This window comes from Chiloscyllium punctatum, chromosome 10, assembly GCF_047496795.1.
Source record: "Chiloscyllium punctatum isolate Juve2018m chromosome 10, sChiPun1.3, whole genome shotgun sequence".
Lineage (NCBI taxonomy): Eukaryota > Metazoa > Chordata > Chondrichthyes > Orectolobiformes > Hemiscylliidae > Chiloscyllium > Chiloscyllium punctatum.
In genome coordinates, this window is record NC_092748.1 from 100,839,968 (window position 1) to 100,856,616 (window position 16,649).

The 16,649-nt window shown below is 41.0% G+C and overlaps 1 protein-coding gene across 3 annotated transcripts in view; it reads right to left on the minus strand.

Annotated features, from left to right (window-relative positions):
• Positions 1-16,649, minus strand: part of ralba (v-ral simian leukemia viral oncogene homolog Ba (ras related)) — a 71,526-nt gene that overhangs the window by 15,257 nt on the left and 39,620 nt on the right. For 2 of the 3 annotated variants that reach the window (XM_072579881.1, XM_072579883.1), the window contains exons 2-3: positions 8,885-9,051; positions 502-710 (exon numbers count right to left, since the gene is read on the minus strand). In XM_072579881.1, the coding sequence (XP_072435982.1) occupies positions 502-710; positions 8,885-8,998 (323 nt within the window). In that variant the 5' untranslated portion in view covers positions 8,999-9,051. The remainder of the gene's footprint in view (positions 1-501; positions 711-8,884; positions 9,052-16,649) is intronic. The other variant, XM_072579882.1, reaches the window with a different exon arrangement.

Consider the following 16,649-nt stretch of genomic DNA (forward strand, 5'->3'; position numbering starts at 1 on the left):
GCAGAATTTAACAGAAAGGAAACAGGTCTGGATGAAGAGGTGGCATTATACCCCCAGCCACCATTCCATATTAGTTCGAAGGCATGGTTTTTTTTAAACTATAGTCCCTTTAACACATACACACCTTATACTAATAATGCATAGCCTGCCTGTTCCTGCAGAAACATTCATTACTGCACACATAGAAAACACTAATGTCCATTAAGGATTCTCCATTTATTAATTTCCCCTACCCTGAATCACATACAGATCATTCCAAAATTCGCACTCCAAAAACGTGACCAGATCTCCTTCAACTTTAATTGTTCTTGAAGGACAATTATTGCCATGCTCCAAACATCAAAATCATGAAATAGTAGCTTCATATTGCTCCTTCTTGCAAAATGCTAACATACAGTATATTTGCAATACACTTGCAATTCATTAGAACTCCATTACTGAAAATACAACTATACATTTCATTTTGGTAGCATTTTTTATAGTCAGTTACCAATTACTTACCTAAATTCTACAGTAGCTGTAAATGATTCCTGCTCAGTTATTGAAAAGACGCAGAGAAAACCCTCCCCACTGCGGAAGTAATTATCCCGAATGGCTGCATAGTCCTCCTGTCCAGCAGTGTCCAAGATATCTATCTGGACTTCCTCACCATCCAGAACAACTTTTTTCCTGTAACTGTCAGCTTTAGTAGGCTCATAGTCTTCAACAAACTGAAATGAAATATTTAAAAAGCACAAGCAATTAATCTGAAGCTTGCAACTGAGTTTTTTCCCTTTCCAGGTTCAATATTTCCATTCTCTTACCTGAAGGAAAGGATTGTTACTGAAGTACAGTTTCATGAGTACCTCACAGCAATGGCCATCATTACAAGGAAATGCCAGCAGTAGGCACAATGTATTTTTACCCTTTGTCTAATGCAGATCTTCCATATCAGGAGTCATACTTATGAATTGCCTTCTCAGAGATACCAGATTAATAATACCTTACATACTGCTTAAAAATGGCATTGCTTAATTTTCCTTTGGGCAGGTGGGGGTTTGCCAGCAGGCACTGCAGATGAGAATCAATGCTAACACTCCTAGATTTTATGTACTAATTAATTGTCTTAATTTTACACTAAGTAGGGAGGAGAGTATTCAATCTCCTTTAATAGCATTCTTTATTTCTTTTTACAGAGCACATTGCAGTGCATATCAACCAACAGGTTAATAATAGGTTGAAATACTTCATTGCTTGAAGACAGTAGTGCTATACCAAATATCAAAATTTAAAAACTGTGGCTACGCTGTCACTTTAAAAATGTTATTTGGTCCTGTGTTACTTTAAGAGGTTGTAAAGGCAAAGGTGCCAAGAAATCCAGGAAGTGCCTAGTTTAATAATGGAAGGAGAGTGGCCAGTTCTCCCACTTCAGGATTTTTCTAGTTTGTTTTAGCATTAGCAGTCACAAGATGGGAGCATCCGGGGGGAGATGCACGCTTCAGTAAAGAACTCCTGACCGGAAATCTGAATGTTGTTCCCTCCAACCTGTAAGAATCTGTATTTGAATTTACCTTTTTGCCAAGGTGTGTGTTTAATAGGACGTTATCATATTGGAACAGTTAATTAGTTAAGTTGCTGTATTAGGTCAGTGAAGTTTTCCAATAGTTATCCTAAATTGTTTTTTTTATTTAAACACCACAGTTGAACATGCACAAAGTTCTGTTTTGCTTAAAGCCAAGCTGTTTGACCAGTTGCATCACATCTAGAGCACGCATTTCACACCGTTTAAGATTTAGGATCTAGGCTACTTTAAAATATTTTTATGGGGTCTGGCCTGAGCCATAATAGCTTGCATTTATACAGCACCTTTCACAATGCTTTTCCTATGGAAAACTATTAAGTCCTAATCCTATGAGGGCGGTGAGGGTGGGGGGGGAAGCAGGCAGGTGCAGCATGGGAATAGGCAGGTGAGGAAGGTAGATTCATGCATACAAAAAAAGGGATCTGGATGTCCTTGTACATAAATCACAAAAATCAGTATATAGGTCCAGCAACAATTACAATGAAATATTGACTTTTGTTGCAAGGAGAATGGAATACAAAATGTAGAGAATTGCTGAGACCACACTTCAAATACTGTATACAATTTTGGACTCCTTGAGGAATGTGATTACACTGGAAGCTATTCAGAGGAGTTTCACTTTGCTGCTTCCTCAGTGAAAGGGTTGACTTGAGGAAAGGCTAAACATGTTCAGTTTACACATATTGGAATTTCAAAGAATGGGAGGTAATCTTATTGAAAGATAAGATTTAACTGTATGTAGATTCTGAAGAGATGCTTCCTCTCATGGGGATATAGAGACTAAAGGAAATGTTTAAAAATAAGTAGTCATCTATTCAAGATGGAACTGAAGGCATTGTTCTCAGAGATTTGTCTTTGAATTTATTCCATAGAATGGTGGAAGTTGGATCACTGAATATATTTAGGGCCCAGTTAGACAGATTTTTGATCGACAAGAGTCAAAGGGGACAGACAGGAAAATTAAGGACACAATCTAATGGGTCATAGCCTTAAATGGTGGAACAGGCTCAATGGGTCAAATGGACTATTCCTACTTCTATTCCTTAGAAAGTGACAGGATGTCAAACTAGTACAAGAACAGAGATCCTGCAGGATTTGAAGAGGTGATGTTTTAAATATAATCCAGAGAATCAATATAGGTCAGTGTTTAGGGATAATGAGCAAACAGAAGCCTGAGACAAAGGATACTGTCTAGATCTTAAGGTTCATTAACAGGGAAATGGAATACTAGTGCAGGGAGGTTATGCTGAACTTAAATGGAATGTTAGTTAACCTAAGCTGGAGTACGGTGTAGACCTCTGGGTGCCAAACTTTAGAAAGTAGATGAAGGTTTCAGATAGTACAAGTGATGCTTACAAAAGTGATTCCAGGAACGAGAAGCTTCAATTATGAAAAGTAGATGAGTTGGGACTACTTTCCTTAGAGAGAAGTATAAGGGGTGATTTGACAGAAGTTTTCCAAGTAATGACAGAGTAGATGGAGAACAACAGTTATTGCTCATAGTAGGGTTAGGAACAGAGGACTCTATTTTAAAGAGTTTTGAAAAATGTTTGAGGTGAGAATCCTTATTTCTCCCCCCACACAAATGATTCAAAATGGAATGTACTATCTAGAAGTGCAATGGAGATATTGTCAACTGAGGCAGAAGAATACTGGATGACTTATTTAAAATGCGTGCTGGGTCAAGGGAGAAGGCAGGAGTTTGACATTAAGTAAAACACTCAGAACCCATGCAGACACAATAGGCTGAATGGCTTCCTTCTGCACTGTGACAATTTCATTAAAACAGTAGAGCAAACCTCCTTTCTTATATAGTAAAGAAATTCAGTAGCTGCTATAGCAGAAATGACACAGCAAATAGCATTCTCAAAATACTGAAGATCTGGAAAGGCCATGTCTTTTTAAACAAAATACTAAATTGACAGTTGGAGAAACATTTGGAAACCTATGAATTATACACACATTAATAGTGACAGTGATACTATTCATTAGAATTATAGGCAAGGACATGCATTTTTAAAAAATATAATAAATTATCAGTACTCTCAAAGAATCCTAAGTGAAAGAAATTGAATGGCCTCATTCCAGGTGCATATATCAAATACGGGCTGTTCGATTTTACACATCAGGCAGATTATAATTTAGGAAATTACATTTTAAAGTGTTACATTGATACAGCAGAGGGTGCTGTTCTGAAACGGAAGAGAAGTAAAAGCTTTTTCTCTTCACTGAGGGGCATGGTGCCCAACACTGACACCGGATGAAGTATTCCATAAGACAGCATCAGTGCCTTGCATAAACTCAAAAGTGAATAGCCGCCTAAAAACCACCAACCAGAATGTTTGATGCAAGAGTATAAAGTGTTTAAAACAATACAAGCAAAACTTCTAATCAGGTAGGAATATTTTGTATTCAGATTACAAAATGTAAAAGAAATAAAATCAAATGTTAACAGCAAATAGGGATATTAAAATTGAAAATCAATTCTAAACAAACATTTTGGCACTTGTGCAAACAGTAGGTACCACCAATTGAGACAGTAGGATGCTCTAAGACCATGATATAGAAGACAGGAGTTATTCAAGGTCACTACAATTTGCTCTTCAAATGGGAGTGGAAGAATAAAGTCACATAGCACAGAAACAGACCCATCGGTCCAACTCATACATGCCAGACATCCCAATCTGACCTAGCCCCATTCACCCCCTCTAAACCCTTCCTATTCATACAACTATATTTAAAAAGCCATCTATTGGTGTATCTGCCTCCATCATTTCCCCTGGCAAATCGTTCCATACACTCACCATCCTCTGCATGAAACAGTTGCCCCTCAGAGCCCCTTAACTTTTTTCCCCCCTCACCTTAAAACCTATACCATCTAGAATTGGACTCCCCAATATACAGAAAAGACCTTGGCTATTCACCCCAAGTCCCTCAAATTTTGTAGACCTCCATTGCCTCCTACACTCCATGGATAAAAAGGCCCCGTCGATTCAGCCTCTAATCAAATCCTCCAGTTGCAGGAACATCCTTTCTGCAACCTCAGGTTTAACAACATGCTTCTCCCAAATGTTCAGAGAAGTTGGTTTGAAGTGTGTCTACTTCAATGCCAGAAGCATCTGGAATAAAGTGAGTGAACTTGCAGCAATTTTGGAGACACGGATAGAGCAGGGAACAGGAATGGTTGTTGCAGGTTCCAGGATTTAGATGTTTCAGTAAGAACAGAGAAGATGGTAAAGAGGGAGAGGTGTGGCATTGTTAGTCAAGGATAGTATTACAGTTGCAGAAAGGATGTTTCCACATTTCCCCTTCCCCCACCTCAGCCTAGTTCTAAACTTCCAGCTCAGTAACTGTCCCCATAACTTGTCTGGATTTGTCCTACCTGCCTATCTTTTCCACCTATCCACTCCACCCTCTCCTCCTTGACCTATCACCTTCATCCCCTCCCCCACTCACCCATTGTACTCCATGCTACTTTCTCCCCACCCCCACCCTCCTTGAGCTTATCTCTCCACGCTTCAGGCTCACTGCCTTTATTCCTGATGAAGGGCTTTTGCCCGAAACATCGATTTTGAAGCCAATTGGATGCTGCCTGAACTGCTGTGCTCTTCCAGCACCACTAATCCAGAATCTGGTTTCCAGCATCTGCAGTCATTGTTTTTACCTGTTTGGGGATTTGTCAACTGAGGTAGTATGGGCTGAGGTTAGAAACAGGAAAGGAGGTCACGCTATTGGGCGTTTTCTATAGGTCTCAGAATAGTTCCAGAGATGTAGAGGAAAGGATAGCAAAAATGATTCTTCTCGATAGGAGTGACAGAGACAGGGTAGTTGTCATGGGGAACTTCAACTTTCCAAATATTGACTGGAAACACTATACTACAAGCACTACAGATGGGTCAGTTTTTATCCAGTGTGCGCAGGAGGGCTTCCTGACAGTACGTAGACAGGCCAAGAGGCGAAGCCACATTTGATTTGGTACTGCGTAATGAGCCTGGCCAAGTGTTAGACTTGGAAGTAGGTGAGCACTTTGGTGATAGCAATCACAATTCTGTTATGCTTGGAGATAGAAAGGGATAGGTGTATACCACTGGGCAAGAGCTACTGCTGAGGGAAAAAGACAATCATGATGCGATTAGGCAAGACTTAGGAAGCATAGGATGGGGAAGGAAACTGCAGGGGATAGGCATATTAGAAACGTGGAGCTTATTCAAGGAAAAGCTCCGACTGTCCTAGAAAAGTACGTATCTGTCAGGCAGGGAGGAAGCTGTAGAGCGCGGGAGTAGTAGTTTAAGGAAGTGGAATCTCTGGTCAAGGAGGAGGAGATGGCTTATGTTAGGATGAGATGTGAAGGCTCAGTTAGGGCGCTTGCGGGTTACAAGGTAGCCAGGAAAGACCTAAAGAGAGCTCAGAAGAGTCAGGTGGAGACATGAGAAGTTGTTGGCAGATAGGGTCAGGGTAAACCCCAAGGCTTTCTATAGGTAGTTAAGGAATAAAACAATGACGAGTGTAAGTTTAGGGCCAAGAAGGGCTGATGCCCGAAACATCGACTCTCCTGTTCCTTGGATACTGCCTGACCTGCTGCGCTTTTCCAGCAACACATTTTCAACTCTGATCTCCAGCATCTGCAGTCCTCACTTTCTCCCCAATCAAGGATAGTAGTGGGAAGTTATGTGTGGAGTCAGAGGAGATAGGGGAAGCACTAAATGAATATTTTTCAATAGTATTCACTCTAGAAAACAACAATGTTGTCAAGGAGAATATGGAGATACAGGCTACTAGAATAGGTGGGATTGAGGTTCACAAGGAAGAGGTATTAGAAACCCTGCAGAGTGTTAAAATAGATAAGTCCCCAGGGCAGGATGGGATTTATCTTAGGATCCTCTGGGAAGCCAGGGAAATTGCCGAGCCTTTGGCATTGATCTTTAAATAGTCATTGTCTACAACATAGTGCCAGAAGACTGGAGGATAGCAAACGTGGTTCCCCTGTTCAAGGGGAGTAGAGACAACCCTGGTAGTTATAGACCAGTGAGCCTTACTTCAGTTGTTGGTAAAGTGTTAGAAAAAGTTTGAGATAGGATTTATCATCTAGAAAAGATGAAATTTGATTAGGGATAGTCAACACGGTTTTGTGAAGGGTAGGTCGGTGCCTCACAAACCTTATTGAGTTCTTTGAGAAGGTGACCAAACAGGTAGATGAGAGTAAACCAGTTGATGTGGTGTATATGGATTTCAGCAAGGCATTCAATAAGGTTCCCCACAGTAGGCTATTGTATATAATGCAGAGGAATGGGATTGTGGGAGATATAGCAGTTTGGATCAGTAATTGGCTTGCTGAAAGAAGACAGAGGGTAGTGGTTGATGGGAAGTGTTCATCCTGGAGTCCAGTCACTAGTGGTGTACCTCAAGGGTCAGTGTTGGGTCCACTGCTGTTCATCATTTTTATAAACGACCTGGATGAGGGTGTAGAAGGGTGGGTTAGTAAATTTGCAGACGACACTAAGGTCGGTGGAGTTGTGGATAGTGACGAAGGATGTTGTAGGTTATAGAGAAACATAGATAAGCTGCAGAGCTGGGTTGAGGAGTGGCAAATGGCGTTTAATGCAGACAAGTGTAAGGTGATTCACTCTGGTCGGAATAACCAGAATGCAAAGTACTGGGCTAATGGTAAGATTGTTGGGAGTGTAGACGAGCAGAGAGATCTCGGTGTCCAGGTACACAGAACCTTGAAAGTTGCCACCCAGGTTGACAGGGTTGTTAAGGTGGCATAGTGTTTTAGCTTTTATTAATATAGGGATCGAGTTCCGAAACCATGGGGTTATGCTACAGCTGTACAAATTTCTGGTGCAGCCGCACTTGGAGTATTGTGTACAGTTCTGGTCACTGCATTATAAGGAGGATGTGGAAGCTTTGGTGCAGAGGAGATTTACTAGGATGTTGCCTGGTATGGAGAGAAGGTCTTACGAGGAAAGGCTGAGGGACTTGAGGCGATTTTTGTTAGAGAGAAGGTTGAGAGGTGACTTAATACAGACAAAGTTAATCAGAGGGGTAGATAGGGTGGACAGGGAGAGTCTTTTCCAAGTATGGTGATGGCGAGCACGAGGGGGCATAGCTTTAAATTGAGGGGTGATAGATATAAGACAGATATCAGAAGTAGTTTCTTTACTCCGTAGTAAGGGTACGGAATGCTTTGCCTTCAATGGTCGTAGATTTGCCAACTTTAAGTACATTTAAGTCATCATCGGACAAGCATATGAACGCACATGGAATAGTTTAGGTTAGATGGACTTCACATTGGTATGACAGGCCAGCGCAACATTGAGGGCCGAAGGGCCTGTATTGTGCTGTAATGTTCTATATAGAAATGACCGGTTACAATGAGAAAATACCAACCCAAACAGTACTTCGAGTAGGTTAAAACTAATGACACTATTCAAAGGTTTCTGTTGGGGTACACTTTACCAAAGTAGTTTTGGATTACAAAGCTTGATGTGTTGTGATGGACTCAATTATATCCACAGCAAGCCAGCTTATTTTAACATTACAGCAGTATTTCACATACATGCCTGTATTTAGCTATGCAATTCCAGAGAAAGTCTATGTAAAGCAGGATATGAACCCAAATTACCAGTGATACTTGCTCCCTTTATAACAAAATGTAAAATTATCCTCATTGAGGAAAATCATTTATATGATTTGAAGATTTATTTTCCAGGCCTGCCTTGGAGTTTCCTAACCTATAAATTGAAATTAGAAAAAACACTAAGAAAGTGAGGACTGCAGATGCCAGAGATCAGAATCAAGAGTATGGTGCTGGAAAAGCACAGGTCAGGCAGCACCCGAAGAGTAGGAGAATCAATGTTTCAGGCAAGGCAAATGCCTTTCATCAGGAATGAGGCTGATCAGCTGAGGGGGTTGAGAGATAAATTGGGGGGGGGGGGAGAAGAGAGGAGACGAGGTAGCTGAGAATGCAATAGGTAAATGAAAATAGGGGCAATGCTGACAGGTTGAAGTGGAGGGTGAGTGGATAGGTGGCAAGGAAGATGGACAGGTAGGATAGGTCATGAGGGCACTGCTGAGGTAGAAAGTTGGATTGGGATAAGGTGTTTTTTTGGGGGGTGGGGGGGGTGGTGGATGGAAATAAGGAAACTGGTGAAACTAAAACAAACACTGCCCATTTATAAAAAGGATAAAGTATGAAAATATTGGGCCTATATAGTACATTGCATTACAATCTGTAATAACTAGTACAATATTTTAAGAGAACCCCCAGAGTACAAAAAAATCTTATCTTTTAGTATAAACTCAATGAAAATAATCTCTTACCTCATCATACATGAACTGCAATGTTAGTGCTGACTTGCCTACACCTCCACTGCCCACCATTATCACTTTGTGTAGTGCCAACGAGCTCTGATTCTTGTTCTTGTTAGCTGCCATTTTAGACCAGATTGTCAAAATGGATACGTAGTACTTGATTGGCAAGTTCTGCTCTGTACAAAAACAAACACTTTGATCAGTTTTGACAAAAAACTGCAGAGCTCTAGCTACAGCTTTTCTAAAACAAACAGGAAAGGGTAGTAACATGGTAGATCTGACAGCATTTGAAGTACTGAAGCAGTACAGATTAGATATTTCCTCAGGACGTCTTAAAAATACAGTCGAACATTATGTTATTATAGAACAGAAACAAGAAAATTGCTTGTTCCAGTCAACTTGGAATAATCATCCAAATTATGCTGATCAGGAAACAGAAGGAATCAGTCTACCCTTCTAGTCAGTCATTTTGTTACACAAAAAAGTAGATGAAGTTTTAGAAAGATATGAATTTCTCTAACAAATTAGAATGCAAGTTAAAGTAGGGTTGCAAACTTAACTTGTTCATGTGTATCAAAGAACTGAACCAGAACTTCCCACTTGATTCAGCTAGGAAAATATTCTAAGATTTAAAAACTCTTAGGATTACAGCCAAAACAATTCAAAGACAGACTTTGGGGATATGCACATTGTCATTTAATCAGACATTAAAAATAAGTCCACTACGCACCAGTACATTAATTTTTACAATTATTCACAGTTATAGTACATAATGATAGAGGACATTTTCCTTGGTAATGCAACTTATTCAGAATAAGTAATTGAAATGCTTATGTTGATCACAATAGAATATTCTTACTGCAAAAAAAAAAAGAATGGTAACTCAATATTGTTCTTTAGTATCAAAATCCAGGAAGCTGCCACAGTAGTGACCAGGGAAAAACAGTGCTTAAAAATCAAGATCATTTCTGATAATTTCAAGGATAAAAATGATTACAAACCACCTGAAATTCAAGTTGAAAGAAACAGCAAGTCAGAAAGAACACTGGTTCCTTCTCTGGATTATGAAGTTTGAAAGTGTTTTTGATATACAAGAAATGCCAAGTCAGAATAGCTGAGCACAGAAAGAGGACTTTCAACTCAAGTTGGTACTAGTGTGTTTGAAAATGAAACTGACTGGCCCCACTCATTCTTTTCAAGAGTCCATATTAAGCCCTGCCACCCCCAAAGTATTTAATTCCCTTCCAAAGATTACTATTAAATCTATATTTCCCACTCTCTCCTGGTACTTCAGGCAGCTCAAGTCAAAATCTTCTCTTGTCCTTCGCTAGTTTAAGGATAAGAAACCCAATTTCTCCAGTCTTCCCACACTTTCCAGTTAATCCTTCATTGGATTAAGTCTCAAGAGTCATAGGGTCAGAGATATACAGCATGGAAACAAGACCCTTCGGTCCAACTCATCCATGCCAACCAGATATCCCAACCTGACCTCGACCCATCTGCGAGCACCCAGCCCATATCCTTCCAAACTCTTCAAATTCATATACCCATCCATATGCCTTTAAAAACATTGCAATTGTACTAGTCTCCACCACTTCCTCTGGCAGCTCATTCCTTAGACGTACCACCCTCTGAAAAAGTTGCCCCTTGGGACACTTTCCCCCCTCACCCTAAACCTATGCCCTCTAGTTCTGGACATCTCCACCCCAGGGAAAAATACTGTATTTATCCTATCCATGTCCCTCATGATTTTATAAACCTCTATAAGGTCACCCCTCAGCCTTTGACACACTAAGGAAAACAGCCCCAGCCTATTCAACCTCTCCCTAGAGCTCAAATCCTCCAAGTCTGGCAACATCGTAAAACTTTTCTGAACCCTTTCAAGTTTCACAACATCCTTTTGATAGGAAGGAGACCAGAATTGCACGCAAAATTTCAACAGTGGTCTAACCAACATCCTATACAACCGCAACATGACCTCAACTCCTGTACTCAATACTCTGACCAAGAAAAGAAAGCATACCAAACACAGCCTTCGCTATCCTATCTACCTGTGACTCCACTTTCAAGGAGCTATGAACCTGCACTCCAAGGTCTCTTTGTTCAGCTACACTCCCTAGGACCTTACCATTAAGTGCATAAGGCCTGCGAAGATTTGCTTTCCCAAAATGCAGCACTTTGCATTTATCTAAATTAAACTCCATCTGCCACTTCGCAGCCCAATGGCCCATCTGATCTAGATCCCGTTGTACTGAGGTAACTATTTTCACTGTTCATTACACCTCCAATTTTGGTGTCATTGCAAACTTACTAACTATACCTCTTCTGCTCACATCCAAATCATTTAAGTGAGTGACAGAAAGTAGTGGACCCAGTACAGATCCTTGTGGCACACCACTGGTCACAGGCATCCAGTCTGAAAAACATCCCTCCAACACCACCTACTGTCTTCTACCATTGAGCCAGTTCTGCACCAAATGGCTATGTTCAGTGAGATCTAACCTTGCTCACCAGTCTCCCATGGGGGATCTTGTCAAATGCCTTAGTGAAGTCCATACAGATCACATCTACTGCTCTGCCCTCTTACTTCAAAAAACTCAACTTCGAGAGACATGATTCCCCATGCACAAAGCTATGTTGACTATACCTAATCAGTCCTTGCCTTTCCAAATATGTACATCCGGCCCCTCAGCATTCCCTCCAACTTGCCCACCAGAGATGTCAGGCTCACTGGCCTATAGTTGCCTGGCTTGGCCTTACCACCCTTCTTAATGAGTGGCACCACATTAGCCAACCTCCAGTCTTCCAGCACCTTACCTGTGACTATCAATCATACAAATATCTCAGCAAAAGGCCCAGGAATCACTTCCCTAGCTTCCCAGAGTTCAGGGATTTATACACTTATGCATTTCAAGATATCCAGCACCACCTCCTCTGTAATATGGACACTTTTCAAGATGTCAACATTATTTCCCTGCGTTCTATATCTTCCAGGTCTTTTTCCCCCACAGTAAGCGCTGATGCAAAATACTCAGTTAGTATCTCCTGTGGCTCCACACAAAGACTGCCTTGTTGATCTTTGAGGGACCTTCTCTCCCTAGCTATCCTTTTGTCCTTAATGTATTGTAAAAACCCTTTGGATTCGCCTTCACCCTATTTGTCAAATTCTCATTGCCCTCCTGTTTTAAGTATACTCCTACTGCCTTTATATTCTTAAGATTCACTATCTTGTCTATACCTGACAAGGTAGTTTCTTAACCAAATCCTCAATTTCTTTAGTCACTCGGCATTCCCCATACCTACCAGCCTTTCCTTTTACTCTAACAGGTGTCAGTCTCTGGACTCTCGTTATCTCATTTCTGAAGGTTTCCCATTTTCCAGCTGTCCCTTTACTGTAAACATCTGCCCCCAATCAGGTTTTGAAAGTTCTTGCCTAAGACCATCAAAATTAGCCTTCTCCAATTTAGAGCTTCAACTTTAGACACTGACAACTCAGTCAGCTGCCCTGCTTTATTTCCCCAAAGTGGTCAAGTTTTGTATAAAGTGTATAGTAGGTACACCCACGTACCAAAATCAAGAATTTCCTCTTCATCTAAACCCTTAACACTATAGCAGTCCCAGTTTATGTTTGGAAAGTTAAAATCCCCTACCATAACCATCCTATTATTCTTACAGATAACAGATCTCCTTGCAAATTTGTTTCTCAATTTCTCTCCAACTAGAGGAACTTCGATTATCCAAACGAGATGGTCAAGCACTATTTCGTTTGGATAATTGACTTCCTGTGGGTCTTGGAGTTTTGTGAATTCTGCTCTCCGTTCAGTAGACTAGACTAGGCAGCAGCACACCACACGCGAGCCCCCCACCGTTGCCCACCTGCAACCTGGGCAGCCAGACAGGACACCAACAGTAAGACTGCTGCTGCCTTTGTGGGGTAAGTCTGCAAATAGCACACACTCCGAGCCACACATTTTACTACAACCTTTTGACCGGTTCTATCTTTGCCCTGTCAAGGATAATGTTGGAGAGATTCGGCCGGGAGGTGGGGAGGGGGGGTTTGGGTTTTCACCCGTGTAGAACTCCAAGGGAAGTGGGGGGGGGGGGGGGGGGGGGGGAAGAGAGGGCGGGAGGTCAGCCATTTAGAGACAGTGCCTGGACTGTCCAGGACTGCTCTCGGCAGCCTTTCAGTGAGCGGAGTTTGTTTTTAAATCATTGCACCTGTAAACAAAATACGCGATCAGGGTTGAAACAGCTCTTTGATGTAATGTTTCTATCAGGACTTTGAGATCCCTTCAGATAATCCGATATTCAGATAATTGCTAGAGATTCCTGTGTATTTGGGGGCCTATAATACAATCCCAATAAAAGGTGATGATCAACTCATTTCTCAGTTCAACCCAAGTAACTTCCAGGAATATCCTCCATCAGTACAGCTGTATTGCTATCCCTTATCAAAAAGGCCATTTCCTTTCCCCCCCCCCACCTCCCACCTTCTCTTGCCTGCCTTTCTGAACTTCCTATTGTTTTTGGATACAAATGCTTTCAGCTACCAGCCCTGTCCATCCCTGAGCCACATTTCTATAATTGCTATATCCCAGTCCTATCTTCCTAATCATGCCTAGAGATCATCTGCCTTCCCTGTTAGGTCCCTTAAATTAAACTGCATTAATTTCAATTTATCAGTCCTACCTTGTTTGTTGCCTTTCCCTGCCTGTTAGACTCTTAACTGTACTAGTCTCATATTGAACTCTTCCCTCACTATCTCCCTCCCCCACTCTAATTGACATTAAAGGAAGCTTTTCACATGAGTGAAAATGAGTAAATTTCCAAACTTCAATCTTCAAACAGTTTGAGATAGTCTCAAATGATCAGCTATTACAAAGTTTCCTTCACAGCTTTACAGGCATTAAATTTCAAGCTCTGAGCAACTCTTCATACCTGTAATTGGGACAAATTTGAAGTTAAAATGATCAATTTCAGTGCTCAACATATTTTCACAAACATAGGGAACAGAATTTACATATGCCAATAGTAGCAGTGCATATTCAGCCTGCTATTGCTTCAACTTGTCCCCAGATAGGGCACTTTGTTATGACTGTAAGTGATAAACATGAAGTTCCAATGCTGGCTAAAATGTTCTCTGCAGATAATACCAATTTTCAGAGGGTCATGAATGTTCAGAATTCCCTTTTGCAGACAGCAGTGGACACTAATTCAATACCTTAAGTGCAGGCAGATAGACTTTTCATTCATAAAGGGGCTGGAAGGTTTTTTGTTGGGTGGGGGGGGGGGGGGAAAAGGAGGAGAAAGAAGGCGAGTGCGCAGAGTTGAAGTTACAACCAGATGAATTGCCATCTTATTGAATGGCAGAGCAGGTTAGAACAGCTGAACGGACAACTATTTCTAATGTGCATGTTTGTGTGGGATGGGACAAGGAGTAGGAGAGAGACAAAATACCAACTGGTGAACCTTCTCTAGACTGCCTGTAAATATTATCAGCTTCATAATACCCTTGCTGTAAGTGTGACCAGAACTAGACATCATATTCTAGACGAGGACTCAATGGCCTGTGGAACCTCAACATGATGCCCCAATTCCTATACTCAAAGGTCAGAGCAAAGTCTGCTAAACTCTTCACGGAAGCGCACACATTGTCAATCTTAATGAGCCAGGAATAGCAGGGAGTGATCAGAAGTCCCAAAGTGCAAGTGTTAGTAACCAAGATATGGCGTAGTGGAGATAGCCTTTTATACATTTCTCTACTTCAAAAGAAGGACAAATCATTGCACATGAGTACAGGAGAATGAAATGAGAAAACAAAAAGATACCTCAGTCGTCTTGCATGGTCAGAAAAAGTTAGAGAGGGATAAGACAATCACTCTAGGTTTAGATATTTCAAATGAGGTGTTGGAGAACAAGATAGAGCAGGTCAACAAGCACAGGGCTAAATGGTCACCACAGTTAATGCTGGACTGGATTTGGGTAAAGATCTGAAATTTTATAGATGAATAAAGGGGCTGACCAGATGAGTACTGGGAGTCACATCTATGACAATGTGGAGGGGTGCTTAGCAGAAGAGATGTACCAAGACAGAGAAAGGCTAGTATGTAGATGTGAAGGTAGGCAGTTTCACAATAAAGAGAAGGAAGGAAGGATTCAGGGGTCAAATAGGATAGCAAAGTTGCTAGTAATCTGGCTTATCTATGGAGAAGCAATGAGAACAGTGTCAAGTTAATGAAGCTTGTGGTGGAGAACAAACAAGGTGGCTTCAGGTCTTCCCATTGCTTGGATGGACTGTTCATCCAGATCAGAGAGACTTATTTCATGACCTTCAGAAGGTAAATCGAACAAATTTCTAACAGTATTCAACCCTGAATATTATTTTTTAACAATGCTTCTTTCTGCTGAAGCAGCAGTGGAAACGTGTTTTGCCCAGAAGAAAATGGATCAATCCTAACTTTCAATTTAACATCCACATAAGTATTAATCACTTTTGCCTCAGTAGAAGTTTGCTTAATATCAGTGTTCATTCAGTCCACTTTACACACCTACCATTGAGGGGAAAAGCTTTTTCTAAAAGACTAAATGCTGCCAATGCCACAGCATTCTGCAAATTAGATTCCCTTCAAAAGCTCCAGTGACCGTCTCAAACTCTACAATGGTCGACTTTGTCACCGAAGCTTTTCAATTACAATAAATGACAACTGTTATTTTACCAAACACTATAGGCAATTAAAAACTCATTGTATTCAAATGGACAAATGGAGCATTTAAAAAGTTGGAGTAGTTTTTTGCTCATAGTATTGACCTTAACCACTGTTGTTTAAGTACCTCATGAAAAAGTGAGCCAGTGACTACCAAGTATATAACTCTTAAAAGGCAGCCAGTGGCGTGAGTTTGACAGTGAATCTAATTTAAGGGTAAAACTTCCTTCTTATTTCAGTGCAATGCAGCAAAAAGCAACAAAGCCAGCACAAAAAGATTATGGAATTTCAAGCATGTGCTGCTGCTGCTTTTAGGTTAACATTGCAACTAGTTAATGCACAGCAAGATCCCACACTGAGAGACAAACACTAACTCAGTTGCATACAGAATTGGAAATGTGAATTTCTTGCCACACAAATGACTGCAGAAAAGCAATAATCAATTCTCAACAAATTCACTCACTTGTTTATCCATAGATCTCTGAAGGTGAAAGGGCATGTTAGTAGGGTGGTGAAAAAGGCATTTGGATCACTTGCCTTTATCAAAAAAAGGAACAAATTACAAGCAGAGAAATCATTTTGGAGTTGTATAGAATATTGGTGCGGCCACAGCTACAGTACTGTGCACATTTCTGGTCGCCACGTTACAAACAAGTGAGATTGTACTGGAGGGGGTGCAGAGGAGATTGACCAGGATGCTGCTTAGGATGGAAAATTTAAGTTGAGGAAAGGTTTATTAGACTTGAGCTATTTTCATTGGAGCAGAGAAAACAGAGGGCACTCTGACTGAGGTGTGTAAGATTGAGGGGTATGGACAAAGTGGATGAGGAGCAGGTACCCCCCCAAGTTGAAGGGTCAGTCACAAAGGAAAAACCGGTTCCCTGAGGGCCATGACGTTTTAGGGGAAGGAGGTTAAAAACTTGTTTTTGTTTTAAATCCAGAGTGCAATGACATTCTGAAATGTGCTACTTAGGAGAATGGTAGAGGTGAAATGCCTTCTTTAAGAAACACCTGGATGTGCACTTAGCATGTCTTAACATTAAAGGCTATGGTCCACGTGCTCACAAGTG